The following is a 22637-nucleotide window of genomic DNA, read 5'->3' as shown; positions in this document are numbered from 1 at the left end:
TTTAAATGTTCAGCTCTTTGAGGCATGGACTCTCTTACTATGTGTTTGTACATTGCCTAGCACAACAGGGGCCCTGATCTCTGTTGGAGACTCTGGGCATTGCGGGTAATAAAAAGGGGAGTAAAGGTGGTGTGGGGGGAGAGTTACAAATAAGTAAAATAAGTCTTGGCTAACTTCTTGTAAACTTAATCCAGGAGGAACATGCTAAAGAGATTTTCATACATCATCATATTAATTGATCAAGACTAATACATGGTTGTAGGGAATTACTATGAGTATATTAACTGCAGCTCTAGTACTGCAGCTCGAAACTGAGCATAGATTACGTAATAAAGAGAACTTTTTTATAACCTACTTGAACAAATCCATTTTCCAAGAGTGGGGGAGGTGAGCAGAATTCTGTGGGGATTATGGACACATCAAAGCAGTGTGGTTCAATCAAACTGTAAAGCAAAAATTTTAAGATTGTGATTATTTTTACTAAGTTAAAGAGGGTTTTTTAGTCATTCTTTCTTCTAAAATACTGCCCTTCTCACAGAAGCCCCTTTTCAGGGCCAGTCTGTGTTCCTTTAAGCCATGATCAAACTAAACTCATATATCATGTGTTTTTGAGAAAGCATGTGAAGACTAGAGTAAAGTTAAGCTCATAGGCTTCACCCTTTTTTCCAGATCCACTTCACATCTAGATCACAGCTCCTGAATTTCATTTTGTTTCATGCTTGAACAAACACAAAAACTTGATCCTTTGGTTTAGCCAAAGCCACTGAATTTCTGTGACAGTCCAACAAATTACAAGTCGCTTTGAGTCAAAATCATAAATCGCCCCAGATCTCCCACTTGCATTCGTGCTCAAGGTGTTTCCAATCCACTTACCGAAAATGTTGCAACTCCTCATCCTCACACTGTCTGCTTTCAAACTGTTCTCCAATGCAGGATATCCCACCGCCACTAGGTGGTGGATTATTGCAGGTTCGACTCCTTGACTTCCTTTCTCCTGAGCAAGGGCTCCAGGAGGACCAGCAACTCCACCTTCCATCAATGACTCCTGTGTAATGTTAGAGTGAGACTTTACATTATAGGAATATGTAGGAAATTCTATTGTCCTCTTAGTAGCTGCTAGTATCTTAAAAGCAGGAAACAACAGTCAGAGCTAATGATGATAATGAGCTGAATCCAAGATCTCACTATTATGGACCTGAGACTTTTCTTGCTTATATTGCTTTTATACTGGTGTAATTCTGTGGAGTCATTGCTGATTTATACCAGAATGAGTAAATAGAAATATAGGGCCATACTACAACTGGACAAAAAAACTGAATGTGTTCCTGTTTCACAGAATGTGAAATGGACCCATTGTTCATTTTTGTTAATTTATTCCAAAAATGTTATTGAAATGGTTATTGAACTCTTTCATTTACCTGCATAGCAAAAAGAATAATTATGAAACTCAGTTTGTCAGGAGAAGACCAGCATAATATTAGTCACTGGTGCTCTTTGAATCCAAATTTTTATTCAGGTTTAGATTAGTTAAAATAAGCCCATGCAATCCAATACTGATCTCTATGCTCTTATTCCCTCCCTGCACACATACTCCTCTCACAGATCTGATCCCTCCTTGCATCACCACTAGAACAGTTGTTCCCTTTTCTCTACTCATCAGTGGCATTTCATGCATCACGGACACAAGTAATGTAGAAGCCTAGGTTATTGGCAAATTTGAAAAAAAGCAGTTTGATCTAGTGGATTGAGTACTATACTTTGAGCCATGAATTCATAAATGCTAATCCTGGCTTTGTACGTAACCTTGGACAAGTCAACTTTCAAGCTAGATGCCTAAAGTAAGGTACTTAAATAATCAGAGAGGCACATGACACAAACTCTATTTTTTTCAATAGTACTTATGGGTGCTCGATATCTCTGAAAACTGGGCAATAGTTTAGATGCTTAAATGTGCACTTAAGTGTCTAAGTTTGGTTACCTTCCCCAGACCTGAAGAAGAACTCTGTGAAGCTCAAAAGCTTGTCTCTCACCAACAGAAGTTAGTCCAATAAAAGATATCACCTCACCTACCTTGTCTCTCTCATATTCTCGGACCAACACTGTTACGACAACATGGTAAACAATGTGTTTAGGCACCCAAGTTTGAAAATTCTGGCCTTGATCTTTTTGCATCTCAGTTTTTCTATTTGTAAAATGGGGATAATAGAATCAGAGAAGCCAGAGATGGAAAAGATCTATTAATTCATCTAGTCCATTTGCTTGCCAATGCAGGACTGCTCTCACTGTTACTAGTATTATCCACAATACTTAAAGAAAATACTTGGAAAATGTAAAGTGCTGTATACAAATGTTAAGCAGAGACCCAGAGTCTAACAGAGAGGAATAGTCCCCATACTCATTTAACCTCTGTCCCCTGGCAGCCTGATGCCCTCAAAAATCCACTTGACTTCTACAAGTTGCTGGTGCCCAATATCAGCTGCACATTCAACCTGCACAATAGCACTGATGATATCATTGCAAGCAGAAAAGTATGCTTTAAACTTTTGAAATCTCAAAACAAATGCAAACTTACCTGGTTGATCTTGTACAAGAGTTCCGAGTTCACAAGCTGCTCCAAACGTATAAGGTTTGCAGAAACACAGACACTGAGTTCCTACTATGGCAGGTTCGCCACCATTTTGACATGGCCGACATTTGCAGGGATCGTTCTCACTCAGATACTCTTCAATGGCTAGTTTCAGGTAATGCCTTTTAACTGAGGCACAGGTCACTTCTTTTACCAGCTCGTACAACGGTGTTAGCTAAATGCAATAAACAGATACTTAAATTTAAAAACTACATATTTTAAGGGCTCACAGTTTAATAACACATTGGTCCTGTACGATACTTGGAGATGTATATGGTGTGGACAATTTTGCAAAGAAGGAAAACTCTTCATCTGTCATTAGTAGGAAAGATCAAGTAAGGACTTATCTACGCTCAAAACCAACTTTGTGAGACATTTGTTAAAGTCACTTGCAGCTCAGATGTATTCAACACAGTTCAGCCATGGCTGTGTGGATTGGGGCTAAATAATGCCATGCCGTGCCATGCTCAAAAACTAGGCACTAGCAAAGTCTCTATGTGAGCTTCCCAGTCCAAGAAGTTGTATATTTTAAACAACTGTAAGGTCAGTTTCATTCTATAATGATTAAGAAGATAAAAAATAATTCTTTGTGCTTCAATTCCACAAAATCTACACTTCCAGAGCTCACATTAAATCCCAAACTCATTGACAGAATTCATCCTTTTCATTTGACACTGTGCTCCAATATTTGGGCCCTGAGATCTAAGCAGATGGACCCCTGTGCTTATGCAAAGCCGTAGTGAAATTACTGGGGCTCTGCACAGGGGCAGTGTCTACTTGTACAAAATTCAATGCAGGATCAGAACCTTGATTTTGTAAAACTGCCAGTCATTACCGTACATTTCTCAGTCTGCTTTGCCTGTGCACATTTTTCTGATTTTAATTTTTTAAAAACAATCTGGATACAAAACTATTGCCATTTACAACTGGTGCTGATTAACCCCTATAGCTTAGTCATGTCCCCACTTCAGATAAACCCACCTCTCAGGGCTGTTTTAGGAAAATAGTACCAAGTCTTACCTTTTGTTTAATTACTCTGGGATAGTATTTCACTGATCGAGCCCAGAAGGAATATCTTTCACTATTTCCAGCAGGATTATTCAAATCTAGATAAGCAAGGCCAGCAACAGCCGCTGGATTTCCTCCCTCTACATAGGGATCACCTCTAATCTGATTCTGACTGGTTCCTACACATTCAGGAATGAGAAATACAGAACAGCAGATTGGTATGTTTTCATGTAGCAATAGAAATTCCACAATATAACGCAAATACTTGTGCGAGCAATTAAAGGGACATCAGTAGAGAATTTAAGTAATATAGCACATGTATTCTAGAATGGAAATGGCAGGCCAAATCTTGAAATGGTGTTTCCCAACCGTGGGAGGACCTGACTAGGGCAGAAGTACAGATAGGGAAAGCAGCATGGCTCTGGAATCATTCCAACTCCTTACAACAGAAATGCTGTTGTGAGTAAAGAAGGTGTGCATCTTTTAGAAACCCACCTTTATTCCCTGCTCCTGCAGTGGATCTTAATGCAGATGACCACTGGAGCAGCTCAGGAAGCAGCTTACCAGCCCAAGCTTTGTGTGTCTGCTCTTGTAACACACAGTTCAGCTCTGCAAGCGTGTGTCTATTGCCCCATAGAACCAACAATGGAGGTTCCTCACCCTGAGCTTCAGGTGGTCTCCTGGTGAGGAGAGGAGTTTTCACATAACAAGTGAAAAACAAAAATGAATACAAATAGAAAGCAGACAAGAGTGAACAGGAGGAGTATGATGAGGAACTGGAGAGGGGAGAAGGGACAGAAAAAAATAATTATTTTAGGCCTGGATCCACCAAGGGACTTAGCCATTGCAGTGCTGAAGACCGCAACACCTAACTTTTAGGCACCTAGAAAATCACAGGAACAACATTGCAATTCACAAAGCCTGAGTTAGGTGCCCTGAACAATGCATGAGGAGAGACAGGCACCTAAGAATGCAATCCACAATGCCAGCATGCTAAGCAGGGAGCCTCCTAAGCCAGCCAATGGGAGATGCTGACAAGAGGGATGTGTGCTAAGCCCTGCCCCTGTCACGGAGGTAGGCATCTAAGTCCAGGCTGCAGGGAGGCTCCTAGCTAGCAGTTCATGAATAGGAGTTCCTCTCCTGGAGTCAGGTGATTTAGATACCTAAGTCATTGCTTGTAAGAAACACTCCACACAAAATGGGAGGAGGTGGAAGTGGTGCTGATGGTGCCCAATGGGCTAGAAGTTATAAGGTTGGCACCCCCTCACCATTCCTCTTATTCCCCACCAGATTTTGAGTGGAACCCACTCTGGTGGGCAGCCAGGATCATGCCTACCAGATTGGATCCCATGGTGAGATAGGCACTTCTCTGCCTACCTTCCCCCACTTTGTAAATCACTCTGGGGCAACAGGTAGATTTCCAGATGCCTAGAGTAAGGCAGTAGTGCACCCAGAGGCACCTATGGAACTGGTAGAGTAGAAGTTTAGTGCCAAGTGAGATAAGCACCTGCAGGACTAGGTGGCAGCCAAACAGAAGGTTTGTTGATCACATTGGTGCATACAACTGGGACTTAGTCTTCTAAGTACCTTTGTGGATCTGGGTCATGCAACTGTGCATGAGTACGGCTTAAGGGATGTGGAAGAGAGGCTATCCACCAATCTACCACAAGATGGGCTCTAATCAAGTCAGGCTGGGAACAGCTGTCATAAAATCATAGATACGTAGGGCTGGAAGGGACCTTGAGAAAACATCTAGTCCAGCCCCCTGCGCTGAAACAAGACCATGTAAACCTAGGCCATCCCAAAGAGGTGTTTGTCCAACCTGCTCTTAAACACTTCCCGTGACAAGACTTCCACACCCTCCTTTGGAAACCTATTCCAGAGCTTAACTGCTCTTATAGTTAGAATTTTTGTCCTAATATCTAACCTAAATCCTCCTTGCTGGAGATAAAGCCAATTACTTCTTGTCCTAGCTTCAGTCCTCTTTATAACAGACCTTAACATATTTGAAGACTGTTATCAGGTGCCCCCCTCTCTCTGTCTTCTTTTCTCAAGACTAAATAAGCCCAGGGGTTTTTAACCTGTCCTCACAGGTCTGGTTTTCTAAACCTTTATCATTTTTGTTGCTCTCCTCTGGACTTTCTCCAATTTGTCCACATCTTTCCTGAAGTGTGGCACCCAAAACTGGACACAGTTCTCCAGATGAGGACTCATCATTGCCAAGTAGAGAGGGTAAATTACCCCCCATGTCTTACATAAAAAACTCCTGTTAATACACCCCAGAATATTAGCCTTTTTCACAACTGCATCACACTGTTGGCTCATTTTCAATTTGTGATCCACTAGAACCCCCAGATCCTTTTCACCGAACCAATTATTCCCCATTTTGCATTTTTGCATTTGATTTTTCCTTCCAAATGCAGTAGTTGGCACTGGGCTTTATTGAATTTCATCTTGTTGATTTTAGACCAATTCTCCAATTTGTCAAGATCATGTTGAATTCTCATCCTGTCCTTCAAAGTGCTTGTGAACCCTCTTAGCTTGGTTTTTATAAGCATACTTTCACAAGACATTAATGAAAATATTAACTGGACAGGACCCAGGACTACCCCTGCATGATCCCAGTAGATGGGTCTCCCACCTTTTATATGAACCATTGATATCTCCACTTTGAGTATGGGCTTTCAACCAGTTTTGCACCCACCTTGTAGTAAGGTAATCTAGACCATATGTGAACATCTTGTGGGACTGTGTCAAAAGCCTTATTAAAATCAAGGTATATCATATCTACTGCTTCTCCCCTATCCAATAGGCCAGTAAACCTGTCAAAGAAGGAAATTAGGTTGGGGGGGTATGATTTGTTCTTGACAAATCCATGTTGGCTATTACCCTATTATCCTGTCCTGAGAGATGCTGAGCACTTGCCATTCCTACTGGAACTCAGCAACTGCCAGCTTTGGCCTAGTGACCAAAGGGATGAGAGGGACTGGTCTGCATTTGTTTTTTCTGATCATTCCACCAACTTGCACAATATTTTGACAATTTTGATACCTTTTCCAAGTTCCTCAAATGTTAACCCTTTAATATCTGAAATCTCGATTATGTCACCAGACATGCATCATTTACAATGAAAACTCAGTACTCCTTATCTGAAACCTGTTTGTGCAAATATGTTCCCTGTAATTCCATTCAGATAGTCAGGGTTCTACTATATCCAAAAAGCCCTTCTGTTTTATTGATCTCCCACACGTAACCAGTTCTGACATATCCCACAATGCAAGAAATCTCTGTGCCATGGAATCATTTACCTGAAGAGGATTTTAACAGCTCATCCAGTTTTGAGCAAGTAGTCTTTTTCTTTTTTACGATAAGTAAGTTCCAACCTGATGATGTACATTTGTACATGTCTGTAATACTCAAACCTGGAAAGAAATAGATCCAGTTACCTTCACAGTAGGCTGAAAATTAATTTCTGCTTTTGGATTCATGTGTGAGGCTCCCATTGACTGAGGGCCCACGTTAGGTATAGAACAACTGCAACATTTTCTTGAAGGAGGGGACAACTACAAAGCAGATCCCATGCTAAGGGTTACCAGTAACCAGTAGCTATCCAAAGGCAACGCCTAAGGATACTGGCAGAAAGCTGAATGATGTATTTGCCTGATATTTTATTTCCTTTTTTCTTATTTATCCTTTTTCTCACCCCCACCTCTGCCCTTCCAGCAGTGGTTGTGTCTTTGAGAATCACCATATGTGCAGTTTTGCCCTTTGCTTTATTTTTATTTTGTTTTGCCTTCGCTAGAGACGGACTTTAATCACACCTTGTATCCAAACACCTCTGAACTTTGAGGCTGTTCAAAAGCCAAACCAGGACTGGGATCCAAATTTTTCAAATAGCCCTTTCGATTTATAATGTGTGGAACCAAATGTATAACAGGCTGAACCCCAAATCCAAATCTCTCTGAATGTTGAGTATTCAACACCCAGATCAGGATCTAAAGATAGTGGCTTCAGCCCACCTCTAGTTTATTATAGATAAGGAGAGTCTATGGCGACTGACTGGTGAGAAAGCAGTCTCTTTATTTTTGTTTTATTTGTTAGCTGAGAGGATCTACGGAGGAGTTTCTTCACTTGTTCATTCTTTTGGTTCATTATAACAAATGCTCCAGTACTCTACCTTCTGCTTTGATTTTTTCAGTATCCATATAAAAGAGAACTTTGTAATGTCCTCCCAGAGATCCAGAGTGCAGGAAGTGAGTACCAAAATGTTCAATTAATCTTCGGTATGCACTATATTCATAGACAGCAGGAAGGTTGGCAAGCTCTTTCCAGAATGGCTCCGTAAGAGTGAGAAATTCTGGGTTGTTATTAATGAATTGAGCAACTTCCACATCATTCTCAACAACCATGAAGTGATTACTCTAAGAGGATGAAAATAAATTAGTCATACAGCTATTTAAAAATGGAATGGATTCTGCCAATCAGCTCATCAGGATCCTGTACTTGCTAGTGGACAATAGTTTCTACAACTGTTCAGTATGTTACCTCTGCATTCTGATTCACTCCTGTCCTCAGTACTTATCATTTATGTATGGCTCTTGTGATAAGGTGGTCTGTTTCTTTAAGAGACTGGATTTTTGTTTTGTTTTGTTTTTCCCTTTAAAGTTCTCTTCTTCCTCCTGTAGTGGGGTTGCCTGTTTTGTGTGATAGGACCGTTTGAGTGAACGTGATATGAATAGTGTGGGAGGTAGACAAAATCACTATTTTTTTTTCTTTTTAATGACTGCAGCATTCTTTCTGCACTCTCTACCTCCCAAAAAAGCTTCAAAAGGACAAATAGGCAAATACATAGTCCTGTGTAAAAGTTAATGGTGGTTGCCAGGCATTAGGTGCCTGGAAGAGCCTGATTAACGAGCCCTGCTGGAGACAGAGGTACTGCAGTTTAGTAAAAGGGAAACTGAGACACCAGAAAATTCTCTTTTCTTAGAATCTTGACTGGTCTGGAGCACCCTTTTCTTTATAAGTACCCCACTCACTCTTGTCTTTGTGACAGCTTCTCAGACACATGCCCACAATAAATATGGTCTTCTCAGGTTTTCTTCCAGTTAAAAAATAAGCATTATTTTGAACTTATTTACTGTTAGTCTTAACATATAGATTCATAGATATTTAGGTCAGAAGGGACCATTATGATCATCTAGTCTGACCTCCTGCACAACGCAGGCCACAGAATTTCACCCACCACTCCTGCAAAAAACCTCACACCTATATCTGACCCGTGCCCCATGCTACAGAGGAAGGTGAAAAACCTCCAGGGCCTCTTCCAATCTGCCCTAGAGGAAAATTTCTTCCCGACCCCAAATATGGCGATCAGCTAAACCGTGAGCATATGGGCAAGATTCATCAGCCAGATACTACGGAAAATTCTTTCCTGGGTAACTCGGATCCCACCCCATCTAATATCCCATCACAGGCCATTGGGCCTATATACCATGAATATTTAATTACCAAAACCATGTTATCCCATCATACCATCTCCTCCATAAACTTATCGAGTTTAATCTTAAAGCCAGATAGATCTTTTGCCCCCACTGCTTCCCTTGGAAGGCTATTCCAAAACTTCACTCCTCTGATGGTTAGAAACCTTCGTCTAATTTCAAGTCTAAACTTCCTGGTGGCCAGTTTATATTCATTTGTTCTTGTGTCCGCATTGGTACTGAGCTTAAATAATTCCTCTCCCTCTCCAGTATTTATCCTTCTGATATATTTATAGAGAGCAATCATATCTCCCCTCAACCTTCTTTTAGTTAGGCTAAACAAGCCAAGCTCCTTGAGTCAAAATGAGACAAAATGGGGAAGAGATGGCCAGCCCTCTGTGGAGATAGAGGTGGTTAGGGACTATTTAGAAAAGCTGGATGTGCACAAGTCCATGGGGCCGGACGAGTTGCATCCGAGAGTGCTGAAGGAATTGGCGGCTGTGATTGCAGAGCCATTGGCCATTATCTTTGAAAACTCGAGGCGAACCGGGGAAGTCCCGGATGACTGGAAAAAGGCTAATGTAATCTTTAAAAAAGGGAAGAAGGAGGATCCTGGTAACTACAGGCCAGTCAGCCTCACCTCAGTCCCTGGAAAAATCATGGAGCAGGTCCTCAAAGAATCAATTCTGAAGCACTTGCATGAGAGGAAAGTGATCAGGAACAGCCAGCATGGATTCACCAAGGGAAGGTCATGCCTGACTAATCTAATCGCCTTTTATGATGAGATTACTGGTTCTGTGGATGAAGGCAAAGCAGTGGATGTATTGTTTCTTGACTTTAGCAAAGCTTTTGACACAGTCTCCCACAGTATTCTTGTCAGCAAGTTAAGGAAGTATGGCATGGATGAATGCACTATAAGGTGGGTAGAAAGCTGGCTAGATTGTCGGGCTCAACGAGTAGTGATCAATGGCTCCATGTCTAGTTGGCAGCCGGTATCAAGTGGAGTGCCCCAAGGGTCGGTCCTGGGACCAGTTTTGTTCAATATCTTCATAAATGATCTGGAGGATGGTGTGGATTGCACTCTCAGCAAATTTGCGGATGATACTAAACTGGGAGGAGTGGTAGATACGCTGGAGGGCAGGGATAGGATACAGAAGGACCTAGACAAATTGGAGGATTGGGCCAAAAGAAATCTGACGAGGTTCAATAAGGATAAGTGCAGGGTCCTGCACTTAGGACGGAAGAACCCAATGCACAGCTACAGACTAGGGACCGAATGGCTAGGCAGCAGTTCTGCGGAAAAGGACCTAGGGGTGACAGTGGACGAGAAGCTGGATATGAGTCAGCAGTGTGCCCTTGTTGCCAAGAAGGCCAATGGCATTTTGGGATGTATAAGTAGGGGCATAGCGAGCAGATCGAGGGACGTGATCGTTCCCCTCTATTCGACATTGGTGAGGCCTCATCTGGAGTACTGTGTCCAGTTTTGGGCCCCACACTACAAGAAGGATGTGGAGAAATTGGAGAGAGTCCAGCGAAGGGCAACAAAAATGATTAGGGGTCTGGAACACATGACTTATGAGGAGAGGCTGAGGGAGCTGGGATTGTTTAGCCTGCAGAAGAGAAGAATGAGGGGGGATTTGATAGCTGCTTTCAACTACCTGAAAGGGGGTTCCAAAGAGGATGGCTCTAGACTGTTCTCAATGGTAGCAGATGACAGAACAAGGAGTAATGGTCTCAAGTTGCAGTGGGGGAGGTTTAGATTGGATATGAGGAAAAACTTTTTCACTAAGAGGGTGGTGAAACTCTGGAATGCGTTACCTAGGGAGGTGGTAGAATCTCCTTCCTTAGAGGTTTTTAAGGTCAGGCTTGACAAAGCCCTGGCTGGGATGATTTAACTGGGAATTGGTCCTGCTTCGAGCAGGGGGTTGGACTAGATGACCTTCTGGGGTCCCTTCCAACCCTGATATTCTATGATTCTATGAGTCTCCTTTCATAGGACAAGTTTTCCATTCCTTGGCTCATCCTAGTAGCCCTTCTCTGTACCTGTTCCAGTTTGAATTCATCCTTCTTAAACATGGGCGACCAGAACTGCACACAGTATTCCAGGTGAGGTCTCACCAGTGCCTTGTATAACGGTACTAAAACCTCCTTATCCCTACTGGAAATACCTCTCCTGATGCATCCCAAGACCGCATTAGCTTTTTTCACGGCCACATCACATTGGCAGCTCATAGTCATCCTATGATCAACCAATACTCCAAGGTCCTTTTCCTCCTCCGTTACTTCTAATTGATGTGTCCCTAGCTTATAACTAAAATTCTTGTTATTAATCCCTAAATGCATGACCTTACACTTCTCACTATTAAATTTCATCCTATTACTATTACTCCAGTTTACAAGGTCATCCAGATCCTCCTGCAGGATATCCCTGTCCTTCTCTAAATTGACAATACCTCCCAGCTTTGTATCATCCGCAAACTTTATTAGCACACTTCCACTTTTTGTGCCAAGGTCAGTAATAAAAAGATTAAATAAGATTGGTGCCAAAACCGATCCTTGAGGAACTCCACTGGTAACCTCCCTCCAGCCTGACAGTTCTCCTCTCAGTATGACCCGTTATAGTCTCCCCTTTAACCAATTCCTTATCCACCTTTCAATTTTCCTATTGACCCCCATCTTATCCAATTTAACTAATAATTCCCCATGTGGCACGGTATCAAACGCCTTACTAAAATCTAGGTAAATTAGATCCACTACATTTCCTTTGTCTAAAAAATCTGTTACTTTCTCAAAGAAGGTTTCAGAGTAACAGACGTGTTAACCTGTATTCGCAAAAAGAAAAGGAGTACTTGTGGCACCTTAGAGACTAACCAATTTATATGAGCATAAGCTTTCGTGAGCTACAGCTCACTTCATCGGATGCATACTGTGGAAAGCACAGAAGATCTTTTTATACACACAAACCATGAAAAAATGGGTGTTTACCACCACAAAAGGTTTTCTTTCCCCCCATACCTCCCCCTCCCCCACACCCCACACCAGTAGGAGAGTGGGGTGTGGAGGGAAAGAAAACCTTTTGTAGTGGTAAACACCCATTTTTTCATGGTTTTTGTGTATAAAAAGATCTTCTGTACTTTCCACAGTATGCATCCGATGAAGTGAGCTGTAGCTCACGAAAGCTTATGCTCAAATAAATTGGTTAGTCTCTAAGTGCCACAAGTACTCCTTTTCTTTTCTCAAAGAAGGAGATCAGGTTGGTTTGGCACGATCTACCTTTTGTAAAACCATGTTGTATTTTGTCCCATTTACAATTGACTTCAATGTCCTTAACTAGCTTCTCCTTCAAAATTTTTTCCAAGACCTTGCATACTACAGATGTCAAACTAACAGGCCTATAATTACCCGGATCACTTTTTTTCCCTTTCTTAAAAATAGGAACTATGTTAGCAATTCTCCAACCATACGGTACAACCCCTGAGTTTACAGATTCATTAAAAATTCTTGCTAATGGGCTTGCAATTTCATGTGCCAATTCCTTTAATATTCTTGGGTGAAGATTATCTGGGCCCCCTGATTTAGTCCCATTAAGCTGTTTGAGTTTCGCTTCTACCTCAAATATGGTAATGTCTACCTCCATATCCTCATTCCCATTTGTCATGCTACCATTATCCCTAAGATCCTCTTTAGTCTTATTAAAGACTGAGGCAAAGTATTTGTTTAGATATTGGGCCATGCCTAGATTATCCTTGACCTCCACTCCATACTCAGTGTTTAGCGGTCCCACTTCTTCTTTCTTTGTTTTCTTCTTACTTATATGACTATAGAACCTTTTACTGTTGGTTTTAATTCCCTTTGCAAGGTCCAACTCTACTTGACTTTTAGCCTGTCTCACTTTATCCCTACATGTTCTGACCTCAATAAGGTAGCTTTCCTTGCTGATCCCTCCCTTCTTCCACTCCCTGTATGCTTTCTGCTTTTTCTTAATCACCTCTCTGAGATGCTTGCTCATCCAGCTTGGTCTACAACTCCTGCCTATGAATTTTTTCCCCTTTCTTGGGATGCAGGTTTCCGATAGCTTCTGCAGCTTTGATTTAAAATAATCCCAGGCCTCCTCTACCTTTAGATCTATAAATTCTTCAGTCCAATCCACTTCCCTAACTAATTTCCTTAATTTTTGAAAGTCAGCCCTTTTGAAATCAAAAACCCTAGTTGCAGATTTATTTTTGTTAATCCTTCCATTCAGTTTGAACTGAATTAGCTCATGATCACTTGATCCAAGACTATCCCCTACAACCATTTCTTCTATGAGGTCCTCACTACTTACCAAACCCAAATCTAAAATGGCATCCCCTCTAGTCGGTTCAGCAACTACTTGCTGAAGGAATCCATCAGCAATCGCATCTAGGAAAATCTGAGCCCTATTATTATTACGAGCACTAGTCCTCTAGTCTATATCTGGGAAGTTAAAGTCTCCCATGATCACACAGTTTCCATTAGTATTTACTTTATTAAAAACATTAAAAAGGGCTCTATCCATATCCAAATTAGATCCCGGCGGTCTATAGCACACCCCAAGCACTATCCCAGGGGAGGCTCTAGTAGTTTTCTTCCCCAGTGTAATTTTTGCCCAGACGGACTCAGTCATATCCATTTCATTGCTTCTTATTTCTTTACATTCTACCTCATCATTGATATACAATGCTATGTAATCAGTGTGTACATTTCAGTGTACTAACAACAAAAGGGTAGTTTCTGTCAACTTGGTGGTAATCATATTATGAGCTAAAAACATATTAGCCTTCAGCCTCTGAGTTTATTTAACCCAAGATACTAATATTACCTCATAAACGGAAAGCACTCAAATTATTGGATTACTACTTGTTTTTAGTTAACTCAAAATTATAGGCACAGTGGAGACAAAGGTACTTTATAAAGGAGTAGGTAAAGTTCTCAGTAGAGTTCAATTCTGAAATACAATTTTTCTTGTGGGTAGGCAAAACAAATTTTAAGCCCTCATTGTAGAATTTTTTTTAAAGTTGCCTCGAAACACTGAGGAATGTAATAAAAAAGGCAAAGAGAAAACAACATTTAAATGAACTGTTCAGAAGAAAATTATCAGCATGGAGAATATTATTCAGTTATTAGCCAGTGTCTTTCTTTCCTTATAGCAAAAGCAGTCAATAAATCAAATGAATAGATAATAAGCAATTACAATGGCAAAAAATAAACTAACATAACCTAGACCAGTGACCTCTTTGTACAGATCTTTGAGGGATTATGTTTGTTTTGTCTAAGTTGCACCAAAAGTACCAGGATAAAACAAAAAAATTGTCATGGAGATGTTCAAATTATAAAACAGCATTGAAGGAAGTAAGACTTTAATCATTCATGGGAAATTCTAAGTCAAAAAGTCAGTTTGTACATACCTTTTTGCTACCTTTCTCCTGTGTATTTTGTGAATAGTAATGGTCTCTGTTTGATTGTACATTGTGAACTGTGTGTTTCATATAAGACCAGCTACTGTTGTAAAACTCATAGCTAAAATCATTCTGAATTTTCACCTAGAAAAAAGGAAAATGCAGTCCTTTATGAATGGCTGTTAGAAGCACATGCACTTCCTGGCACAGAGAGACGAGGAAAATTTCTTTGGGTTGAATACATTCTAGATGGTGTATGAATACAGGATAAAGCAAACATCTTTATACAAACATAGCAGTAGTATGCAAAAAGAAAAGGAGTACTAGTGGCACCTTAGAGACTAACCAATTTATTTGAGCATAAGCTTTCATGAGCTACAGCCCACTTCATCGGATGCATATGTGTGTGCATCCGATGAAGTGAGCTGTAGCTCACGAAAGCTTATGCTCAAATAAATTGGTTAGTCTCTAAGGTGCCACTAGTACTCCTTTTCTTTTTGCGAATACAGACTAATACGGCTGTTACTCTGAAACATAGCAGTAGTATGGCAGTGGATTTCAGGACTGACCCTGTTCCTACTGATGTCAATGGGAGCAGGATCAAGCCCATTAAGGATATGACAGTGAACAAAGTATCCCTCCGAAAGGGATGTAATATGTCTCTGCAAATGTCCTAAGAAGCATATGTATGCTATACTTCTAAAGAATGAGCAGGTGCATTAGCTGCTCATGCTCAGAGAAAACCAAGTGAGGAGAGACCCCTGCACTCAGTAAAGATCTGACCCTGAGAGATGAAGACTACGTCTACCACACTTTGGCCCTCATCTTGCAAACATTTATGCACATGCTTGACTTTAAGGCATTATTTGGTTATAGTCTTCTCTCTGAAGCCCTCAATGAGTTGAACACATTCCATGGGCACGCAATGCTTCTATTGAAATAAAGGGTGCACAGGATCAAAACCTTGATCTAAGCAATAACATTCAGGGTTCTGTTCCTTTCTTCTAGTGATAAATCCTCCACTTAACATCATTAAAACTTCTAAACATATATACAATTTTCTGGGAAGAGATAAACTTAACTCTAAGTAGATGCATGAGCTAGATTCTCACCGGGTGTAACTTGGCATAACTCCATTGACTGACAGAGCCATGCTGACTTTCACTAGCTGAGGATCTGGCATGTGGTCTCCAACACTGCTTTTTTGCTGTTGGCAATCCTGTTCCTTAAATTCATGGGCTGCTCAGGAGACAGTTACCCAGCTCAGTTCAGTTCAGTGGTGTTGACTGCTCCTCTCTCTGGATTTAATCTTGTGAGAGGTGCTGATTATTGACTTCCCCAGGGCCAGATTTCCAATTAGGCACAGTAGGCATGTGCCTAGGGGTGCCAGCATTCTAGGGGCACCCTACCTCTCTAAAACTGTGTGCAACATGAAGGTCAGCTGTAGGCAGGGGAGCATGGAAGAAGTTGTGCCTAGGGGCGCATAAAGTGAAAATCCAGCCCTGGATTTCCCCCGGAGGCTGGCCAGGTGGAGGAGCCACCATCTAACTGAACCAGCGAACCAGACAGCTGGGGCTGGCTGAGTGCATGTTTGCCGCAAGGAACTCTTTCCTGGAAGCTTGCCACCCTCATGAAACCTTTCATGTTTCGCATTATTCTCCCTGGTCTAAATATGACTCTAAAAACAAGGCTATGGTAAACAAACATACTTGGAATGTGTAGGCAAGAAGGCTTTCACTCAGTCTGTAGTATTCTCTCTGATCGCCACTAAACACCTTTCTGCACTGTCCACCAAAACTCTTAGTATGAATCACTCTTCCCTTAGTCTCACCAGAAATGGCATCAAAGCTGCAAGAGAGAAAATACAAAAGATAGCTTAAAGCAGCAGAGTCGCTGAGAAGAATGCATGGTTGACAGGATCTTAAAACTACAAAAAGCTGTTGTAATTGAATAGCATTAAATCTGCATATAACAATCAGAAATGGACTTAGGACCTGTGTAGTCAGCAAGTTAGTGCACAGCAAGCCAGGGAAGGAATCTACAGTGCACTAGCCGCCTGTGCAAACACTGCTCCCGTGCACTAAAAGTTCCATAGTGAGCACTGACTGGTTTCAGAGTAACAGCCGTGTTAGTCTGTATTCGCAAAAATACAGTACTCCTAAAAAAAAGTACTCCTTTTCTTGTAGTGAGCACTGATGCACTAATGTTTGAAATGGGAGTATGCCAAAGTATACAATGGAATTTTTAGTGTGCTGCAACAGGGTCCATATGGTGAGTTAGTGTGCAGCAAGATAATGCCCTGTTGATTTACACCCTGATTTGCCAGGTGCTAACTCACCATGTAGACAAGCCATTACATAAGAAAATAGGACACTATATTATGGACTCCTAGGTGGGCATATGAGTGCCGCACATACATACTAGAGTATGGAAAGTAAAATGCCATGCTTAATTGTGTCAGCAATGAGTACATATTTCACACCTGCTAACTCCAATACATTTGTATCTATGGCAACTGCTTATGTTTAGCTATATCCGCAAAATGCCCAATCCATTACCAAAACTCCTCTTTATTACATCTGACCTAAGATCATTCTCAAGGTAATAGGGCTACATTAAACAAGTTTAAGATAATCATTTTGTTATGCTAATACTTCTGTATGTGTATCTGAGGTCATTAAAGGCCAGATTCATAGTTATACTCTGGCTGCTTTAAGATGCCTCTGTGATGCAGGACAGCTATAAACCCAGTTAAAACAGGTTCCTAGCTATTTTGTAATAGTGGAGATAGATCGGGGTAGGCAACCTATGGCACGCGTGCCAAAGGCAGCACGCGAATTGATTGTCAGTGGCACTCACACTACCCGGGTCCTGGCCACTGGTCCGGTCAGCTCTGCATTTTAATTTAATTTTAAATGAAGCTTCTTAAACATTTTAAAAACCTTGTTTACTTTACATACAACAAAAGTTTAGTTATGTATTATAGACTTATAGAAAGAGACCTTCTAAAAACATTAAAATGTATTACTGACATGCAAAACCTTCAATTAGAGTGAATAAATGGAGACTCGGCACACCACTTCTGAAAGTTTGCCGACCCCTGAGCTAGATCATAACAGCCAGAACACAGCAGCCAGATCATAGCAGTGAATCTTGTCCAAAAATTATACCTATATTGCAATCTCAGGCCTGATTCTCTACCACCATGCACCTTGTTTAATCATCACACTTGTACAAAGTCATTGTAAAATGCTACCATTTTGATTTGGGTGCATTTTATATACGCAGTACACAGGTGTCAATGACTACTCAAAGTGTAAGTCAGGGAAGAACTAGGCTCTTTTAGTATAAAGTTTCAGCTCATAGGGACAAATTCTGAAATCATATCTCTGTTTGCAACTCTCTTTGAAGTCAATGGAAGTTATATGTGTGTATTTGAGGAGAAAATTTCACACCCATAATGAAAACATATGGCAGAGCTAGGAAGTCCTTCAATCATCTGTTTAATCTATCTACATTGGCAGACTAGAGTGAGAAAGAGGTTGTCATGTGCTATACACTGTACATGTGCATTGCTGCCTTCTGTTAGGTGGAATGCCTGATCATAAACAATTGTTAAAGATTGTGTTGCACTTTAATGAATGCTCTCTAGAGAGACTAGAAGCCCTAATTCTACTCTTGCTAAAGGAGACTTTTCTTTAATGCAGCTGTTTGTACAACACCTAGCACAATGGGGTCCTGGTCCATGACTGTGTCTCCTAGGCACTACGGTTAACACAAATAATAAAATAGTAAAAATAATAGTCTTGAGATCTGGAGCTGAAGGTCCCTCTGCTGCATGTGAGCAGGTTAACTGGAGGCCAAGATGTTTATCTCTATTTAGTCACAGATTTGTTGTGAAATGCTACAAAAATACAACGTAAACTAGCACAGATATTGATGTAACTCGTAAGATGGAATCTGCAGAGAAGCTTACCCAGCTCCTGTAAGTTCTGCATTAGGAGGCATTTTATCAATGTCACAAGCTGGTCTGCTCTCCTCACACTGATCCTCATCAGCACCGTCTTCCTCACAGTCGTGGTCTCCATTGCACACCAGAGATTTGCTAATGCATTGACCTAAAACCAAACCAAACAAACAAAAAATCTCAGGGAAAGGAGGAAACACGTTTGTTCACCTGGATACACAAAATATAAAATTCAAGCATGTTAATTAGCCGATTCTCATCACACATTCTCATTTTGCGTAGTTCTAATTAAAAACAAGCTTTAATAAAAATTACGTAAACTCAAGAAAAAACTTGGACTCGGGGGCCTGCCTCTGTGACCTATATATCCCTGGAAGATCAGGGTTCAAATTCTGGTTTTGACCACCCTACAATAGCGAACATTGTGTCTCTAAAAAGTGACACTTGAATTGAACTGAGGGCATTGCAGTGCATGTTTTAAACATATAGCGAGGGTTTCTGGAGCTTATACACTAGAATTCAGCCTTTAATTACATGATCATATATTGGGCCTGATTCTTCTCTGGTTTAGACCAGTTTTATTCCATTGTAACTCCCCTGATGGCAGTTGAGTTACTCCTGATTTACACTGGTCTAAGGGAGGGGAGAATTTGGCACCTCATTTCCACACAACCCCTAACTCATTCAGTGTGCTGATCAGCCAGTGGGCAGTGGTTGTGACCTATGCAAATATAACACAGAAAATCCATCATTCAATTTATTCTGGTGTAACTAAGAGCAAAAGTGGGCCCTCGTGCATAGGCTGAACAGTGTACAGCGGGCATATAGGAGTGCTGGTGTCATAATAATATGTGATCATGTAAAATAATATAGCGGGGCAGGGGAGACGTGTGGTGGGGGGGCCCGAAGGGTCACATGCCCCTCCCCAATCGCCTGGGGTGGGGCAAGGACCCAGGAGTCAGAGCTGGAGTGTGGAATGTGATGAGTACTGTGCTACTAACGCCTTCTGCCCTTGGTGCCTTGTTTATAAACAGAGGCAGGGTGATTAAGATAACAAAAGGCTCGTCATTAAATTAAATTAAGGAGCATTAGATGATCCTGAAACCATTCCCAGGCACTCCAGTTAAAAGACAGGAAACAAAGGGTAGGAATAAATGGCCCATTTTCAGAGAGAAGTAAATAGAGCTGTCCCCAGGGGTCTGTACTGGTCTGGGATCAGTGTTGTTCAACATATTCATAAATGATCAGCAAAAGGGAGTAAACAGTGAGGTAGCCAAAGTTTGCAGATGATACAAAATTACTCAAGATAGTTAAGTCAAAAACAGACTGCAAAGAGTTACAAAGGGATCTCACAAAATTGGTTGACTTGGCAATAGGGTTGCCAACTTTTTAATCACACAAAACCTGAACACTCTAGCCCCGCCCCTTCCCCGAGGCCCTGCCCCTCCCTTGGTGGTTCTCTCTCCCCCATCCTCACTCACTTTGACTGGGCTGGGGCAGGGGACTGGGGTGTGTGAGGGCTCTAACTGGGGATATGGGCTCTGAGGTGGGGCCAGAAATGAGGGGTTTGGGGTGAGGGAAGGGGCTCTGGGCTGGGGCAGGGGGTTGGAGTGTTTGGGGGTGAGGGCTCTGTCTGGGGGTGCAGGCTCTGGCATGGGACCGGGGATGAGGGGTTTGGCGTGCATAAGGGGGCTCCAGATTTGGGGGGGCTGAGGGCTGGGGCAGGGGGTTAGGGCTCAGGGTTGGGGTGCGGGCTTACCTCCGACGGCTCCCGGTCAGTGGCATAGTAGGGGGGCTAAGGCAGGCTTCCTGCATGTCCTGACTCCATGCTACACCACAGGAGCAGCCAGCAGGTCCAGGTCCTAGGCAGAGGCGTAGGGCAGGTGTCTCTGCATGCTGCTCTTGCTCACAGGCACTGCCTCTGCCACTCCCATTGGCCACAGTTCCTGGCCAGTGGGAGTGCGGAGCCGGTGCTCGGGGCAAGGATAGCACGCGGAGCCCTGTGGCTCCCCCGCGTAGGAATCGGACCTGCTGGCCACTTCCGGGGTGCAGAGAGGAGCCAGGACAGGTAGGGACTAGCCTGCCTTAGCTCCGCAGCACTTTTAATGGCCCGGTTGGTGGTGCTGAACAGAGCCACCAGGGTCCCTTTTCGACCGAGTGTTCCGGTCAAAAACCGGACACTTGGTCACCCTACTTGGCAAGAAAATGGCAGATGAAATTCAGTGTTAAATACAAAGTAATGCACATGGCAAAATATAATCCCAACTATACATACAAAATGATGGTGCCTAAATTAGCTGTTACTCATCAAGAAAGAGATCCTGGACTCATTTTCAGTACTCTGGAAGCACTATGTTTCTGGAGTACTGCAAATGTATAAGAATCCTTCCCACTGTGCCTGTATTATCCTGAACTCATTCTCCAGCTTCAGAAGACTTAAAAATTATCTCCAGCCATCAATGGGACAGACGCAACTGAATAATGCAGCTGTCCTTAACGTGCAGGTCACGTGTGGGGGGGCATGTGCCTTTAGCTGGTGCTCCCCTTTGTGTCCCTCCAACGTGTCAGTGGGGTAAGGCATATATGCACAGAGGGACCACAGCAAGGCTATATAGTGGGTTAATAAGACTGTGTCTGATCTTTGGCCTTTGAATTTCTTTCCAGTAAACACTGGACCTTTCATCCTTTGATTTTATTTAACTCATGATACTGTGATTGTCTGATAAACAGGAAGTACCTTTACATAATCATCTTCATAACTTTAAGTATTAGAAAGTTATGAAAAATAAAGTAAAATAAAGTACCTGAAAAGCACCTGAACCTGTCACCACAGCCCTCCTCTGTTGGGCATCCTCTCGTAGGAACACATTGTCGTGTTTCAAAGGCACTCCCAACACATGGGTTTCCCCCATACTGGCCGTAAACTGCTATTGTCCGTCTGCGAATCTGAATGCAAATCAATAGAAACCTTTAGAAAGTGTAAACCTAAAGCAGAAATATTAGACTGTTTTCATGACAGCACAACAAATCCTTTGCTGTAATTAATTGAAATGTTTATTTTCATTTCCTGAAAACAAACACACTGCTCCTCATGTTACTACAAAATAACAACATATAATACAAAATGGTTTAACAGAAAGGACTCTACTCTTTTTAGCCCTAGTAGACTAAAAAACCCAATTGCTCTGTTCTAAAATCTAGGTGCCAACTGCAACTAGTACAAGCCAGTTGAAAATACTGTACTCTTTTTTCATTTTATGAACATTTTGAATGATGTCACTCACTCTTGGACCTGACCCGCCAGAAGTAAAATAAAACAGCCATCAAGTAGTGCACAGGAACGTGACAAAAACTAAAGTTAGATAAACTGGGGATTTTTTGCATCTCAAAAGAAATTCAAGTTCATGTCAAGTCTTGAGAGAAAGTGCACACTGGCCCTTTTTTAATCTGAACCCATCCATCCACCTATCCCTAATTAATGACTTATCAAAGGAAGCAATAAGGAATCTAAAAATCAAAAATATCTCTCACCTGAGTGAAAGTGCCAACATAGAAAACTTTCAGTTTGTTTCTACTGATTCCTGTTAGGAATGGAATGGAGCAATTGGATCATCCAATAAAAACTGACAGACAATAGGAATCAATAGATATCAAAGCTGAAGAATTATAAGATTTTACTGGAATTTCCACGAGGACATTTTTTGTAACTATCACCAAAATAAAAACGACTGGGACAGTTATGCTTATGATGATTATCCTCCTTCCTAACATCAATGTCCTTTCCTTCTGCATGGTCAGCTCTTAGAATATTGCATCCTTGCAGACACAAACCATATGCTTTAGGCTTTTGATCCTCTTACAGATATAATGTTACCATAATTATTATAAAAATGCATGTTAAGGAAAGCAAAAGGAAAAAGGCATTAATAGCATTATACCTGAGTTTTAGTGCAGCCATCACATTCAGACCAAGGGCCATAAGGATTCCAGTGGCAACTGACTGGAGAGGAAGGACTGTCTCAATATGATTTTTTGCATTATTAAAAAAACAGAAAAAAGTTATAAGGAATTGCAATGTCTCCATTCATAAGTATTAGAGCAAAGTTTTCAGACACAGCTAAATGAATGTTGATTAAAAAATG

General features: G+C 41.6%; 1 protein-coding gene across 1 annotated transcript in view; it reads right to left on the bottom strand.

Moving 5' to 3' along the window:
- The window catches only part of C7 (complement C7), a 36818-nt gene that overhangs the window by 13047 nt on the left and 1134 nt on the right, over positions 1 to 22637 (bottom strand). Inside the window, exons 3-13 of the mRNA XM_084627679.1 lie at positions 22434 to 22509; positions 21300 to 21441; positions 18505 to 18646; positions 16238 to 16376; positions 14538 to 14672; positions 7812 to 8055; positions 6943 to 7056; positions 3647 to 3813; positions 2573 to 2801; positions 874 to 1045; positions 356 to 443 (exon numbers count right to left, since the gene is read on the bottom strand). Coding sequence (XP_084483805.1) covers positions 356 to 443; positions 874 to 1045; positions 2573 to 2801; positions 3647 to 3813; positions 6943 to 7056; positions 7812 to 8055; positions 14538 to 14672; positions 16238 to 16376; positions 18505 to 18646; positions 21300 to 21441; positions 22434 to 22509 — 1648 coding nt within the window. The remainder of the gene's footprint in view (positions 1 to 355; positions 444 to 873; positions 1046 to 2572; positions 2802 to 3646; positions 3814 to 6942; positions 7057 to 7811; positions 8056 to 14537; positions 14673 to 16237; positions 16377 to 18504; positions 18647 to 21299; positions 21442 to 22433; positions 22510 to 22637) is intronic.

This window comes from Lepidochelys olivacea (genome assembly GCF_965140295.1).
Source record: "Lepidochelys olivacea isolate rLepOli2 genome assembly, chromosome: 5".
In the NCBI taxonomy this organism is placed as follows: domain Eukaryota; kingdom Metazoa; phylum Chordata; order Testudines; family Cheloniidae; genus Lepidochelys; species Lepidochelys olivacea.
The sequence above is the reverse complement of the archived record's forward strand: the minus strand, read 5'-3'. Positions and strand labels throughout refer to the sequence as shown.